Source organism: Macrosteles quadrilineatus, unplaced genomic scaffold, assembly GCF_028750875.1.
Source record: "Macrosteles quadrilineatus isolate MER2022 unplaced genomic scaffold, UCM_ALF_1.0 Scaffold_10__1_contigs__length_6754688, whole genome shotgun sequence".
Classification (NCBI taxonomy): domain Eukaryota; kingdom Metazoa; phylum Arthropoda; class Insecta; order Hemiptera; family Cicadellidae; genus Macrosteles; species Macrosteles quadrilineatus.
Window position 1 is genome coordinate 3701379 of NW_026542603.1, and position 16491 is coordinate 3717869.

At 35.8% G+C, this 16491-nt stretch overlaps 1 protein-coding gene across 1 annotated transcript in view; it reads right to left on the bottom strand.

Annotated features, from left to right (window-relative positions):
- LOC129004656 (KAT8 regulatory NSL complex subunit 3-like) overlaps positions 1-16491 on the bottom strand; it is a 47255-nt gene continuing 30764 nt past the window's right edge. Inside the window, exons 13-16 of the mRNA XM_054433209.1 lie at positions 10078-10187; positions 4122-4269; positions 2388-2477; positions 1-387 (exon numbers count right to left, since the gene is read on the bottom strand). Coding sequence (XP_054289184.1) covers positions 74-387; positions 2388-2477; positions 4122-4269; positions 10078-10187 — 662 coding nt within the window. The 3' untranslated portion in view covers positions 1-73. The remainder of the gene's footprint in view (positions 388-2387; positions 2478-4121; positions 4270-10077; positions 10188-16491) is intronic.

A 16491-nucleotide genomic window follows, 5' to 3' on the forward strand; every position in this document is an offset into this window, starting at 1 on the left:
TGTAAATAAAATCAAACTTTACTGTACAGTTGGAAAAAAATTGAAAGTTACACATTTAAAGCTAACACAATACCTAAAAAAACTGTGTATTCTTGGTAGCGGGAATCTGTCGTATCTTGGACACGGTTTTGTCACCAGTTTTGATGTCACCGATGTACACAGTTTTGCGCTCCTTGCCTCCCTTTCCTCCCTTGCTGATGTATATCTTGGTGCACTTGAGGGGTGGTGCCTTGTTGGCTAACACCAGCCTGACTGGCTGAGTGGTAGCCGGAGGAGGGGGCAGCAACTCGTCTGCTTGATCCCCCAGGATAACTGGCATGTCCAGGATGTTCAACTCGTCCAGCAAAGGTGGCTCCGATACATTCTGTACTGTCAAGTCCTTGGAACCTACAAACATAATTGTAACCTAGTTTCTCATTATTTCTCACATGTACATCTGATATTTGAAAGGGAAAGGGACACTTTGTGTAATAGATAATAGGCAAGTAGTGATAGATGAAATCAGAAATTTAAAATCACTAAAAGGAAACAAAAGATGTCCAGAATCTTGAATCTCAAACCTAATCGCGATACTTTTTACTTACCTGATTAGGATTACAAAAATGTTTGACATGCAATCATAACTGAAAGAAATTGACCTTCACATAGTACAACATGGTAAACACCGTTTCGACAAAAAAACATTATTTTTATAAACTACAAACATTGAAATAAATTGAACTACTAATGTGAGATTAAAACTTAATTAATTCAATCTTCAGATTTGTATTTGAAACTCATCAATGGAATCTCAGAACCCAAGATTTAGTGGTTTTAACTTTAAGGTTCGGTGGTTTCGATATTCAGTTTTGACACATCACTTTGAAGAAGTGAAACAATAAAAAAAAATTATATTATTTCCCATGGTGTATCATGTTGTATTTTATAGCTCATAAATTTTTGAAGAAGTGGATGTATGAAAACATTAGTTCATAGCTAAGGAAATATTAGTTTTACATTCAAACACCCCAAATAATATTTCCGGTAAAATACATTCATGTTATACAATCCAGATTGTAATAATTATTTGAAAGAAAGTGAAGAAGAAAGAGAAGAAAGTTAAAGAAAGCGTTGTTGGTGAAACAATAAGATAAAGGGACAAGGTTGTTTAAACTAACCAGACGTTTTGGTTACTCAAACAATAGTTGGGACTAGAAATAATTTAGCTATTAAGACACATATACAAGATTAACCTATTCTTAAAATGAATATCCCAGCCGAACAACGTTGCAAATACTTTTGTGAAATTGAGATTTTTACAGAAGAATAATGCAAATGACATTCTCTACTGCGTGTGTGACACAAATTTCCTGCCGGCAAAAATTTGTATGGTAACGTAGGAAATTCCGCCACCCAAACAATCAAAGTCCCAGAAAATCCCACTGTAAAGATTTTTTTCCCTACAGTTTTACCAAAAACTGTAAAACTTAAGGGAAAAAATCCCTAAACTTTTAATGCATATTTTAACATTTTAAGAGAGTGTCACCAATTACAATTCCCCACTTTATGTGTTGGCTGCTAAAAGCCAGGCCTAGCCTTCATGTTACAACAGTTTTGCTAACTAAAACTTGTAGAAAAATATCAAAATATATCTAAAAACTAGAAAGGTTGCTACGCAACTCACCAAAATGGTGAAATCGACAATAAACTGTACGAAAACGAAATACGTTTCACCACAAAATAAGGTCAACCACAACAACAACCAAACAACCATGTAGGCCTCTGCAGGGATGTCGTCTGCGGTCGTAGCCTTCAGAGAGGTTATGTAAGAATCTGTTATGAAGTGCCGGTTAGTGCCGCGACTAGGGCCAAAGTCTAGCTGTTAATTTCAAAAAACCGTTCTGTCGTAATTGACTGTTTTATTAACTAATAAAGTGATTCCTTTCCTCTACCAACACCAGGTAAACTGAGATCTTCTTCAGTAGTTTACTAGTTTAACCTGGTAACAATACAATCTGAAACGTCCCCCAACACCAATTAGGCCCATTACACATGGACTATTTAGTTTCAGCACATAGAAGCGATTGAAAGGGCGGGAAACTGCCTAACACAGCCAAATCGTTTTTGTGTTTTCTGAAAATGTTCACATTTGTCAATTGCAACATTGTTTGGCGGAGCTATTCTATTAATAACAATTAATCGACAAATTGTTCTCTTAACTTAATCTTTATCACGGTATGAAATCTATGTTGTTGTCTGACCATTACTGTTGGCCAACTGAAACCAACTACGCACACCACAGCGACCAATTCTTGTTGTATTTCTTGTAAAATTTTCAAGTTACATCATAAATTCATAAAAACCAATAAAACCAAAAACCAAAATTTCACGAATAACATCACACTGACCACTGCGACTTGGAGAAATGACACCTCGAGATCCTGGCGGCAGGATTGAGGTTAACGATGTCAGCTGGCCTGCAGATAAGCGACTTTTAACTGTAACATAGATCCAGATTTAACATCACATAAAACTTCTTAAAACAATGGGTTAAGTGGAGAACAGCATCTTCTGCTGAACTCCCAAGTACAACACTTTATTACTAAAGTGGATTTCAGTAATCACAAAGTATCACAAGAACAAAGAAGCAATGTGGTGTCCAATCAACTTACTACTACTAAGAAGTTTGGTAATGACAATGTAAATATGTAATTTTTATCAAAACAGCATGATATGTGCTAACAAGCATCTATATCAGCTAGCCTCTAGAAACTGACTTAAAACTGTGGATGCAAAGTAGGCCAATCACAAGAGGCATGGGTTGAAAGTGGTCACACAAATCACATACACACATAAACAAACGTGCATAACATGAACCAAGAAACAGAATGTCACACAAAAACACACACACACACACACTTACACGCACACACACACATATAAACATAAATGGACAGTAATTATAAGTACCAGACGACAGAGAAGGACAGGTGTATGAAGGGCTCGACAAAACTTTTAACAGTTTTAACTACTTTAGACCATAAGATTGTTGAATTTGAATAGTAATTTTCCATTGCGTGTTCATCTGTGAAGCATAGCTATGTAAACATCCAAGTAAATTTCAGGGTGTCCACAGAAATTTTGTCATCAATTTCCCTGACTTTCCATGACTATCCATGACCATTAACCATTGATTTCCATGACTCACGAACTTAACTCAAAAGTTATAATATACCGTACACACACGAATAATACTGCCTAGACAAGTTATTTCACAGAAAATATTGAAATATGTATTAACAGATAACAATGGAGTACAATAGGTACAACAATGAACTAATACAAACTCAAAACCCATAAACTAAGACAACTGTATAAATTGAAATTGTCGTACATTTGTGAAAAATTCAGAAAAATGCTACAATAGTCACGGTTACGGCCGACTAGAGCATTGAAAGGTCCCCTGAAATCCATCCATCATTGGGGATTTCCATGACTTTCCATGACTTTTTGCCTATTTCCATGACTTTCAATGACCATATTTTTTTTCCATGACTTTCCATGACTATCCCTGACTTTCCACAATGTGGACACCCTGAATTTTATACATTTTGCTTCAATCTGATTTTTCAGGCTGGAATGGGTTTGTGTAATCTTAAACTATTACAGTAAAACCTCACTAACTCGGCCATTTGTGGACCCAGAGGTTGAGGTTGAAAAGTTTAAGGGTTGTCAAGCTATCCAGAACATTAAAATTGTTAATGGGTTTTAATAAATGAATGCATAGCAGAGTAATAAATTTATGAATATTTTTACATATTGAGTAAAACAATCTCCAAAGAAATTTCAAATATTCAACAATTAACACTTGAAAAGTCAAACTTGATAAGACAAAGCCAGCTACATGAGCGCAATATCAGCTATTGACGACAGTTGAGTTACAAGGGCTGTCGAGTTAATGAGGTTTTACTGAATCCTATTTATTTCTACATTAACTCACAATAATTAATTATGCTAGCTAAGTAAACTCTATCTAAATACCCTTCAGTGAAATAAATAAATCATATTAGGCACATAATTCCACTTTTTATGACAGCTGTAGACAAAATGGCTTTCTACCTGTTGAAGGATAGCAAGGTTACCTGCGTTGTTGAGAGACGGAGAGCTAGCAGCCACCACAGTGATTGTGCCTTCCGCAGGGTTCACTGGCTTGGGTGGGACAGAGATCTGTTGAAGCCGCTTCTTTTCTAATGTCACTTGTCTTCCACCACCGATTGTCGCTACGGAACCCTGCCAAACAACTATTTTATAGCCTACTTTTGTTAAAACAACGGAGGGCAAGTTTCGCCCAACACCTACTGAACAATAACCACTCTAACACAATACATTCAAAATACTTTAAAAACTCATGTACACATTAGAGAATACACATTTTAATAATTTAAAACCAATCCCCGTGATGTTCTCCCCAAACAGTTAAATTTCAACTCCAATAGCCTTTTTAATAAAATATTAGAAACACAATAGAGCGCAGGTTATGGGGTGATGAGAAATCAAAATTCAACTTCCAGCAATGACACGCAACACACAAACCAGCTGTGCTCTGTTACCGACCGCGGAACATTCCTATTTCCCCTTGACCGTTTACAGTATTAACACAATCGCTACCGCAATAGTACAACATTTTGCATTCTTATGGACCAGCGACGCACATATGTGATGGCTGGTTTCTACCCATAGACTGCCATCGTATATATGCGTCGGTGTTCCTATGTTATCAAAACACTTATATCTTTGTAACACAGGGTGGCTACTGCATCAGTAATTTTAAATTCCCTGACTTTTCCCTGACTTTTCCCTGACCAATATATAATTTTCCCTGACCAAAAATACAGGTGATTTGCGTTAAATTAATGTTCTTACTTAGATATAATCACTAAATAAAACATAAAAATTACTGACTTCAAGCTATAGAAGCGTTTTTCAGGTTTTTCATTAATAGATTGCTGAACGTAAAAAGTCGAATAAATAGGCTAGGCCTACTAAAATATAAATATTTTATGGTTAATAACTGATGGAGTAGGCTTACCCAAATATATACTAAGATCAAGATGATAAGAAGAAAAAAGAAAGTGAAAAAATATAGGCTAGCCTATCACTGCTAGTTTTGGGCTATTCAGATAATCAGATATAGGCCTACTCTATAACATAAATAAACTTGCTGCTGGTATTTTGAGTAGAATTTTATTAGTATACTTACAGCTGTAGTAGTGCTGCTAAGTTTTCAACCACTCCTATTAAATCAAAGTTTATGTACAATCTATTTACACTGCACTCCACGAACATTTGTACAACTTATTTACATTTTTTCACATCCACATCATTAGTTTTTCTTTACAATACTTTTGATCTGCTCATTCAGCAGATCAGTTTGTTTTTGAGCTTCTTCCAGAATTTTTATTTTCTTAGTTTCTAATTCCTTTAAAAGTAGCTGCGCTTTCCTCTTATTCTCATTCTTCTCTGCTTCTTCTGTCATAACTCTCTTCTTTTCTTTTGAAGCTTCGACAAACCTGGAATGGGCATTTCTGGCAGAATGTATGAGGAGCTTATCAACATCCAAGTTTTGTATGCCACCCTTGGTTGAAATTGTGTCATAAACGACCCTCCTTGCTACGAGAAGTTCACATTTCATGTTTTCCATTACACATTCTGAATTAACTGAAAACCCTCTTTCAACATTTGCGTTTCCATGAGAAAGGGTTGAGACCAACTTTAAAACTTTAAGTAAATGTGGACTTGAGCCAACGGTTACAAGATTTTTCCAAAACTTGTCAAGACGAACATTTCGATTGTAGGCTTTTAACTGGATCATGGACTCAGGCTGCTGACAAATAGTTTCATACTCCCTCATGACTTTGTCCACAACTGTGCTAGTGATCCAATTATTCTCCAACAAAATTGTCAATAGTAGCTCCATCCTCTTCTTTGCGAGACCAAAATTCACTGTGACTACTTGTGGATCGAAACATGATACTGCTCTAGTCAATTTAAAAAACAAAGGTGACTTTATTAACATCTTGTTGATAAATTTTAACAAAGCATTTTTACAACTTTCTCTAAATTTCAAAATTTGTTGGTCAGAGATATTTTTTTTGTTGACTTTTGAAATAGCATTTTTTGTGGCGATACCAATAGCTACATCTTTACAGGGCAATAGGTTACTTTTCTCCAATTTTACCTCTTTCACAGATTTTGCTCTCTTTAATTCTTCTGGATTTACAATTCTATCCATCTGTATTTTTACCAGTGTAGTCAGATCGTTAAAAAGGAAAGGCGCCATCGGGACATCACTTTGGAATTGTGTCAAAAAAGGCTCCACATCAGAAGCAAGACCTTTGAAAAATTCCAATTTAGCATGAAGCAACGGATCTGATATAGCCTTTGAAATTACATCAAAACTGTAGGTGTTGATGGCTTTGGATTTGTTTACTTCTTCAACAAAAAGTTTCAGGCTTGGAAGAATGTCTATTGCTCGCTGAGCCACATCAGCATTGTGAAGCCACCGAACTGAACAAAACTTCTTGGGAAACAATTCAGACTTTGTAACAAAAATGAAGTGAGCCCTCCTAGCCGGACTGTCCTTAAAGAGGTTATACAGGGCTCTAAGGAATGGCACGATACCCCAACCTGTTTCTATCATTGCTGACTTAAAAGCATTGTGTAAAGTATGAAGTCCACAGCTGCCCAAATCTAAGATTTTTTTGTCATCTGGCTCACTGTTCATGTCATCTTTAAAGTCTTTCAAAAATTTAAAGTTAACATTAGGTCCGTCCATAGAAATCTGAAGAATTTTCTTTACGTCTACAGATTTAAGACCATCTTTAAAGGCATTGACTAGATCAGCAGCTGTTGCACGGCCTAAGAACTCAGAAGTTAAATAACGGGTTACTACTTCATCAGAGGTATCATCCCAAAAGCGGATATTAATATCCATCTGTTGCTTTTGGGCAACTTTGTTCAATGATTCATCGAATCCAACAACTAAAAATTCGCATGTGTTTACTTTCTGTATCAGTTCTTTTTGGAAATGTGGGGCAATGCCATAAGCAAGAAGGTAGCCTACTTTGTCACGCTGCATTTGCATCTTTTGTGCTATTTCACTGTCAGGGAACATATGCTTAAAAATACTTACATCACTGCCTGCAGTTCGCAGAGACTTATGCGTCATAACACTTTGTATAGCCCATATAATTTCAGATTTTGTAACACTGTCATTAAACAAAAATCTTTTTAGCCCACGAAATGTGTTGGCATCTTCTTGAGTAGGCCTAACCATAATAGCCGTATCCGTAGAGCTTGAAGCACTTGAGTCCGTCGTTGTTGCTTGCTGTTCACTTTCTAAGGGTTTGGAACCAGACGGGACCGATTGCGACTCACTAGGTCTAGTTAAAAAACATTTAACAGAAGCAGACAGTTGACGAGCTCGCATGTTTTTCTTGTGTTTTTCGCCTGTCATGTGACTCGTAACAGCGCGGCGGCCCATATTACTCAAATTAAATGTTTTTTGGCAAACTTTGCACTTAGCCACTTTTGTGTTTAGTGGTACACGCACAAGCCACGAACTAAACTCAACCTCGTTTAGCCAATTTTCTTGAAAAACTGTCAGTTTTGACATCGTTAATATAATATTAGGACGAAACGATTAATTAATACGACACTCAAAACCAAATCATACTGAAAAAACAATCGAACAATAACATTTACATTGCGCAATACCGGTAAGTAATGGCCGACCAAGACTCTGACTACTAACCACTTTTCGTGTCGTCAACGTCCGATACGAACTCCCCCACTTTCCATAAAAATGGAATCGCCCAGCCGTTGTCTTGACAACGGTCTCGTTATCGCAATCGCAGTCGCTGATTCGCTATGAGTCACTGAGCACGCGCATCATCATAATCGTCACTACCCACCCCACCACCCACCAAATTCAAGAATCCGACATTCTATTCTTTGTTTTTGAGGTGTTCTACTAAAAAACAAATTTCAATATCAACTAACTATTATTATTAATCAGTTATGTATATATATTTTATTGAAAAACATACTGTAACATCTTACTTTACATCACGAAAAAATGATAAATTGGTTTTTACAAATGTTTGCAGAAACTACGTGAACAAAATAGTCCGTATTTAAAATTCGAAGTATGTTGTAAATGTTAGGCTGTAAATAACTAATGCATTAGTGTGAGACATTTAGTCATCCGGCCTGTAATTTTGATAACAGAAAGAAAGAAATATATTGAGAACAACGTTAGAACAGAGGTAGAGTGTGTACGTGCGTGTGTGCGAGAGAGAGAGAGAAAGAGGGAGAGGGAGAAGGGAGACAACCGTAGAGAAACACAACAAACATAGGCGAATGGCTGGAGGGAGGGAAAGAGAAGATTGAGCAACGAAAGTGACCTTGAGGCATACTTAGCGACGTAGCTGTTGTAATGCGGGTGGTGGTGAAGGGGGGAGGGGTGGCAGGCGGCCTCACGGGGTCTCACAAAAACGATTACACCACTCAAAAATCTTTTTTAAACTCAAATATTTTTACTACTCGGGTACTCGACCAACCCTAGATAGCATAATTATTTGACGTTCATTCAGTTAAGTCATAAATTATCGGTAGGCTAAAAAATAATTCTTGCAATCAATATTAACCCATTATTTATTTTGGTAATGTTTATATTAATCATTAATTATAGTTATTTGTAGAAGAAACAAAATTTATTTAATTATTGAAGTCATTTTTAATAACAATAAAGCCAAGGAGCAGAGTGGGATTGGGCCACTGTCCCCCGCCCGATTTCCTCGCTGCTACTAGCAGACGAAACCTCTTGTCAACACGATAATGCGGACTCACGGCGGAAACGTATCCACGCAACAACATTCATTCAACTTTAAGTAATGTAAATATTCTGTGGTTATACTTTTCTATTGTAATCATCAATATATATCGCCAATCTACTTGTTTAACACAATTATTAAAATGCATATTTTCCCTGACCGTTTGCAAATTTCCCTGACTTTTCCCTGACTTTTCCAGAATTTTTTATATCCCTGACTTTTCCCGGTTTTCCCGGTTTTCCCGGTCGATCGCCACCCTGGGTCTATTTGAAGGGACTGAATTCTCTGCAGTGGTCTACAGGGATGTCTATCGCACAACTGTGTCGCTTGGTCTCTGGATATGATGATTGGTGACTTCATATGATTGTTGGGAAAACTGCTCTTTACTTTGCTGCATCACTGTATGTATGTACGTATGCTGTATGTATGCTACACTATCCCATGTAGCTTTTATATTTGTTCAATTATAAACTGTTCTTGAAAAATCTGTTTTTTTTTCTTACTTTCATCAAAACATATAAACAAAAATGAACTGTCGCATATATGCAGCGTTTGGGCTATTTCAAGAAAATATAATAATTTTTACTATTGTCTTCTCTGTGGGCCGGGTGTTGCTAAAATGTAAAACTACAAAAGGTTATCAAAATAAAAAAAACAAAATATATTATTTACAAACAATATTGCAAGTATTACAAAGTAAACTATCACCGTTCAACAGGTTTTCGCCCGTGGTCTGCGTGTACTGTTAACCAAGTGACAGCCAGTCTATGTGTAAGAATAAATTGTATACCTCGGTTCGTGGCAATGATCACAGTGTCGCATATATGCGATGCTCGGTAGTGAACGTGTTAAACTCTAGGCCTGGTTGTTGTTATGTTGTGGTATATGTTTGTGTACGTATTGTGTCATATTCTGTGTGTCGTTCATCGAGAGATGGATAAATTTTAAGCTTTGATGGATATAAATATGGCTCGACAAGAGCCGAAACCCGGGTCATCCACTATAAAGGACGAGTCTGAGCTGTGTTGGAAATGTTGGTATGTATAATAGCATACTGCTATGGTGGCCAATGACAATAAATGAATAGTACTGTATCACTTAGTTTTAGCATATTAAAGATAAGTAGACTAATGGGATACTATTTCATGTACCAAGCCCTAAATTTTATGAGATAAAGATGAAGAGTAACCAATATTTGCCAAACCTGTGACACGGGAGAGCGTACTCCTTCACTTGGTGTCACTGGTAACTGTCCTGCCCATTTGTTTTGTACCATCTTCTGCATCATGGAGATCTTGGGCTTGCGACCCGGTCCTGTAACACAATTTTATGTCAATAACAGAATTTTTGGTCGAGTAATTATTCTAAACTAAATGCCTTCAACTAGCCGTTAACAGAAAGTTATATATGAGGAAACCAGAGCACAGACCTTATTGTAATAGTTTTCAAAATTTGACCCTGAGGCATAACAAAATAATATTAAAACACATTTTTATAACTTATTAAAAACTAATTTTCAGAAACGGTTTCAATTCTTGTTTACAATTTAAATGAATGAATAATATTTCGATTTGACTGTTTTGTTAAAGAAATCCATTTAAAGCAATAAGTTTATTTTTCATGAAATGTTTAAGTGAAAATTATTTCTGGTTCAAATAAATGTTTTATTTCCATAATAATTAAAAATTCCAAAGATATAAAGGAGAAATTTGGGAAAATATCCGAGTTGTAACTATCTGAGTGATAACTAGTTTTTTATTTTTATTACGTAACAGATGAGTTAGATAGTTTCATGACCTTCATGCAAATTGTATAGCTTTTGTAGCATAAAACAATATTTGATGAAATGTTATGAAATACACTACTTTACTGTCACAAAAGATTTCACAAATCCAGCGTAGCTGGTAAACAGGTGACATTGTCAGATCTTTAACAATACAAAATAAAACTAAAAACTACATGTAATTAAACTAAAATACATTTACTTATCATTTAAATATTTGGAAAGTAAATAATAATTTTTCTTCATAAGGTATTGCTTAATATAATTTTTAAATATGTAAACACTATCAATTACTTTGAAGTTTGTGGGTAGACATGTGGAAAAGTCTAAAACCCATAATATTTATCTGTGTATTTATTACTATCTATTATTTTTTAACTATTGTTTTAACAAAGTCTATTGTAATTATAGTGTATTATAATTATAATTATTATAATTATAAAATTATAATTATAATTATAGTACTGAATGACATATAAATCTATCCTATTCCATTCTAATAAGGAGATTTTTCGTATAAGTTAAACATAGGCAATGTCTTGGATATTGAAAATTTTTTAAGATACGGATGACTAAATTGTTTTTCATTCTACATTTGATATTTATTTTTAATTAAAATACACGATCATTTTAAATATATAAAGTGAAGGCAAAGTTACTCTATATAAATAAAATTACAGTTTTGTCTGTACATTGCTTAGAATCATGCAGTTTTTGGTTATTTTTACGTTTAATAACCTAAGAAAGCCGAAACGAGTCTTATCTCAATTTCTGTCTGTATGTCTGTTTGTCTGATTGTCCATTCTGTGATTTCGTCTGTAACGCCAAAATGTCATTTTACGCGGCCTACTCCTAGAAAACTAGAGTACCGATCAAGGTTCTATTAATCATTTTTCTGTAGTAACTGGATTGGTGAGAATGTCTTTGGCTATAAAAACATGGCCTCGCTTCTTTGAAAACAAAATAACGAACCACCAAAATGTCAAATTTTCTCCCAATGTTTACTATTACATTTTATGAAATAACGATCAGCTGTTTGGATTAGTTCTCACTTCTAGCTGTCAGTGATATGCTTACATTAAAAGTTGTTTAAAAATACCGCGACCATTTCCGAGCAAGTTTTGTCAGCACATCCAAACCAAGTGAGATTAAAAACGTTGTGCCTTACTTAACCGGTTTAATTAATCGCAAGTGCAACGATTGTTCTTGAGTTTTGATAACCGGGGAAAATACCGTGAATCAGTGTTGTATTAGTGCAAGGAAACTTACATTATTAAAAAATCCGTCACCAATACCGTAGCTTACAAAGGTTTCCACTCATTGACGGCGCTTCAAGGACAGTTGTGTAAAGTGCAAAGTAAAAAATCACAACTGCAGTGGGTGATCAAGGATGTTGCTGCGATCTTGGAAGATCTTTCTGATTTTGCTGTGATCGTACCCTAACAGAGGTTTAACTTAACAGATGTTGCTAAACTCGCTTTTCCAATGTGTCACTTTCGGTTTCTACTTACTTACATTTCAACAACAATTTCTGTACTTTTCCTACTTAGGAAATAAAACTACAAACGTACAAAACCTCAGATTTATGCGTTTTTTTGTCACATTTCCTCCGAATGTTTGCTAGATATATGTACCGATTATCGTTTAGAGATTATGTAATCTTTTAAATACGAAACCTTTGTTTGGATAAAGGTGGTTTCTTCAAACTGTCATTAATATGTTAACATTAAAAGCTGCTTACAAATAATGCTATTAATGGGAAATAACTATCGATTTTCGAAAACTAAAAAAAAAAAATTAAAACCAAAGGAGATTAATAACTTCGGTACTGCACCACATCAAGTGAAAGTTTTTTTTTAGCAAACCATAGTGAGTTTTCAAAGCTTTACGTTGTTAACGTTACATGTTACAAGTTTTGTGGCCTGTGTATTTATTTATTTATATATTTGCCAACAGATTAACACCTATTATACAGTTTAATTATAAGGACAGTTCGAATTAGTCGTAAGTTCTACAGTTCTTTTCTCAAATATAAACTTTGGTTTTTGGTACTGCTACTTTTCCTTAGAACCGTGTGACGCATAGCGGCACGCTTTATTTCTTATAGTGTCAGCGCTTCGTGTGGCAGGGCTGCATGGCGAACTCGTCAGCCCACCGCGAGCAAGCGAACGGCTTCCCCCACCGACCTTCCCCAACCTTCTTCCCACCGACCTTTCCCAACCTTCTACCTTCTTCCCACTTCACCGGCACCCACGATCAAGAACTCTCACAGAAGAAGTGTTCCCCAGGAAAAACCTACTAAATGGATAAGTCCTTAGATTAATTGTGTACAATATATATAGATTAATATGTCAGGCTAGTTAGCAAACAAGGGGGATACCTCCAAGGGTCGCCCCGACATAGGAAAAATGTAGGAATTAACAATTACGGTTCGAGGCTTTCAGCCTCGGACCATCTGCAACAGGATTAGGGCAACACGTTTTCCCCAGAAGTTTCCATAGTTCTTTTAATTAAATTGTTTGGCATTTCCTATTTAAGTAGTTCAATAACCAGTCAATCATTTCATTAACAGTCATTTTCTAGGTCACAAGTTTTGGAAGGATAGTTTTTTAGTAAATTAGTTGTATTAGCATAAATCAAAGCTGGCTATGCAAGCTTCCGGTCTGGGTAAAAGATCTCCTTCCTCTGGTCCCCAACACGTCTTTCATTAATTAATTTGGTAGCAGAATCATCACGCTTAATTTAGTTTTACACCTCAGTCAATCAATCAGTAATCAACAAATTAGTTTCATAGCAAACGGCCCACGGCTACATATGGTAGCAGAGCGTGGTTACGATCCACGGACCTCTGGGTTATGGGCCCAGCACGCTTCCAACATATAGCAAACGGCCCACGGCTACATATGGTAGCAGGCTAGGCCTAGGACCGGATTGCTTTAGCCAGTTTTGTTTTAACATCAACAGTCAGGCAAAAAATTTTTTTTAAAGGGAACCTTCTGGGGAGACAAGTTTTCTAGCAACAAAATTTCTGTTCATTAGAAAAATCTCTGTTCAGTGGAATAATCGACATTGGAGGGAACTTAGCAAGATTTCATGAATTACATTTTATTTTCAAAATTAAAACAAAAGCTAGGATGATCAAGGTTAGTGTGACATAGGTAGGGTTTTGTCTGTGTCTGTTTGTTTCAGTGAGAATTGGCCACCTTCTAGCACAGACAACAGGAGGAACAGTGTGTCAGTGTAACAGTGTTGTGTTTGAAATTTAAGTGTAAAGTAGGCCTAGCAAGAGGCAATCTTATGGTCAGTAATCAGTATTGGGTGAAGGTCTCTGGTAAGTCAAATAAACCTAAACCCCTTTTTTTATTAAAGTTAAAAAAGTGGCATTTGGCCAGTTACAAGGTGTTTTTTTTGCCTAAGTTTTTAATTAATAAAGACCATATTATTTTCACAAGTAGAGTCAACACCTTGTAGTTCAGTGTTAGAGTCAGTGATATATTTGTTGTTGTAGTATTAAATAAAAAAATATGTGTATACCGAAACCTTGTGCTCACATTATTATTTTACTGTTCCAGTTGTAGGCCTACTATTTTTGGTAGCTTACTGTTTCAAATTGTAACTTGTACTGTATTTATTATTGTCTAGGGTATTTTATGTCTTCGTATTTGTTTCATTCACATATTTTGTCACACTATTGGTCATCCCTAGCAACATTAAATTCAAAACTATCATTAAGTCATTCAGTAAAGCAAGTCTGTTGGGAGGTAAATCTAGGCCAATAGGGCCTATCTGAATTTTTACTGCACACACAAAATTGGTAGTAACTTACAGTAATACTCAATAGGCTAGTATTTTAAGCTTTATAGGTGTAGTATGAGTCCTTATGGTGTTGTTAATTATGAATTTATTTAGGAATTTGTTTGCAAAAGTGCTTAAATTGGGTTTTTGTTCGCCCCAACCTCTGAACGCATTACCGTTCATCGTTCAGTACAGCAAGCTTTTATAAGGTAGCTTACAGCAATGTTTTGTTGTTTGGGGAACAGTGCTCATAATTTTTAGTGGTTTATTTATTTAAAACTTCTTTGCAATTCAGTGTAGCGACAGATTTTGGGACTTGTTTTAAGTTACGGTAAATTTCATGTAAAAAAAAAAATAAATACCCTAAGTGGGGTTAATAATTTTAGTTAATCGTGTTAATGTTGTTTCACAGTAAATAAATTATTTGTAGTTAATGTTAGGCTAGTGAGTTTGTAGAAATTTAGTTGATTTTGTAGCCTTCGCATGAAACACTCCGATGTCTGTGTTTCCTTTGTTTGGTTTCCTTCATTGTTAGGAAAAAAATGAATCAAATAAGAAGTTCAATGAAACTTCAGGTAATCGGCGACTCATATGCCGCACGATTTCACAATTTTTCTCAGGCAAATCCTGAATTAACTGGAAATCTGCAATCAATTTTAATTCGAAGCATTTCTGGAGCAAGAGTTGGTGACCTCAAGAAGTTTATCAAGTCAAACATTTCTGTCATACAGGCGCATATTCCGTTATTAGTCTTTTTAGGTAACAACGATTTTTTGGCGAATGTGGAAATAACAGTTTTTAAGAACACCTTTTTGTCTTTTTTGAGATTATTGCGTCGGAATTATCCTGGAATGGTTATTGTCTTTACGACGTTGCCGCTTTATCCTAGGATAAGAAATTCAGTGTCAGCAGTAAACCGTCTACGTCAAATGAACAGATTTTTGCTCACATTAACTTCTGAGTTCACCAAGGTAATAGGCCTACCTGACGAATTGAACGACGTAAAATATTTTCATGCCTATTATGGACGATCAATGCGTCGTGATGGGATTCATTTCAACAACGGCGCATTTTCAGCATTAGTTCCAGAAATAGAAAGAACTATCTCTCAATTTCACACATAGGATTTTATTTATTTTCACCTCCTTTTTGTTACGCTTTTGGTAGTCAGTCTGGTTGCTGTATGCTCCAGAGAACAGCTTCAACTACGAATTTTTTTCCACAGGACAAATCATGTCAAGCATTTTTCAAAATTTTTTGAAATGTCAGGGTTCAAAAATCTTTGTTTCTTGTCTCGGTCCCTTTTTTGTGCAAAAGTTCAATTTTCACAAAACAACCCATTTTACCCAGGCCGGAAAGCTATGCTAAGGTGATATTAGGTTAAGTCTTCTCTGTCTGTCGCTGTCCCCGCCAACGTCCGGTGGAGTGTGAGTCTCAGGGTATCCTTCCCTAGGATGGGTTGCCCTACACGTCCTCCTCCGTGCGTTGTCGGCCAAATCTTTCACCCCTCCCTTTTCGTCTCTGACACCCTCACTGAGTTAGGTAAAGAATTTTTTTTGTTGAATATTAGAGTGCTTAAACTTTCCACGGGTGCTTACATTTTATTTTATTTTTTGTTATTTTACCCCGTAGGAAAGGGCTCAGTGATGGCACCTTCTGTGGTGGCTTGTGCACAGTCATTTGTCTAGAGACAAACTCTTACTATTCTTTCCTATCCTTCCCTGTCTTATTTTCATACTTCTTAACTTAAGTAGTCGCTAAGGTAGTAGCATTTAGGTCTAGGGATAAGTTAGTTACCAATCAATGTCAAATCCATGTACAGTTAGATATAGGAACCACAGAGCAAAAGAGAAAGAAATAGGATATTTTTTTTATCTTCAAAAATACTCCAAAATGAGTGAGAATTCCCCAAAATCCACAATCACCTATCCTCACCTCAATTTAGCGCTCATCGATGCGTATATGTGCATGCGTTATTTTCTGCATGCGTAATTTTCTGCATGCAAAATGTTCTTCAAAAGAAAAAAAAAAAAAAAAAAC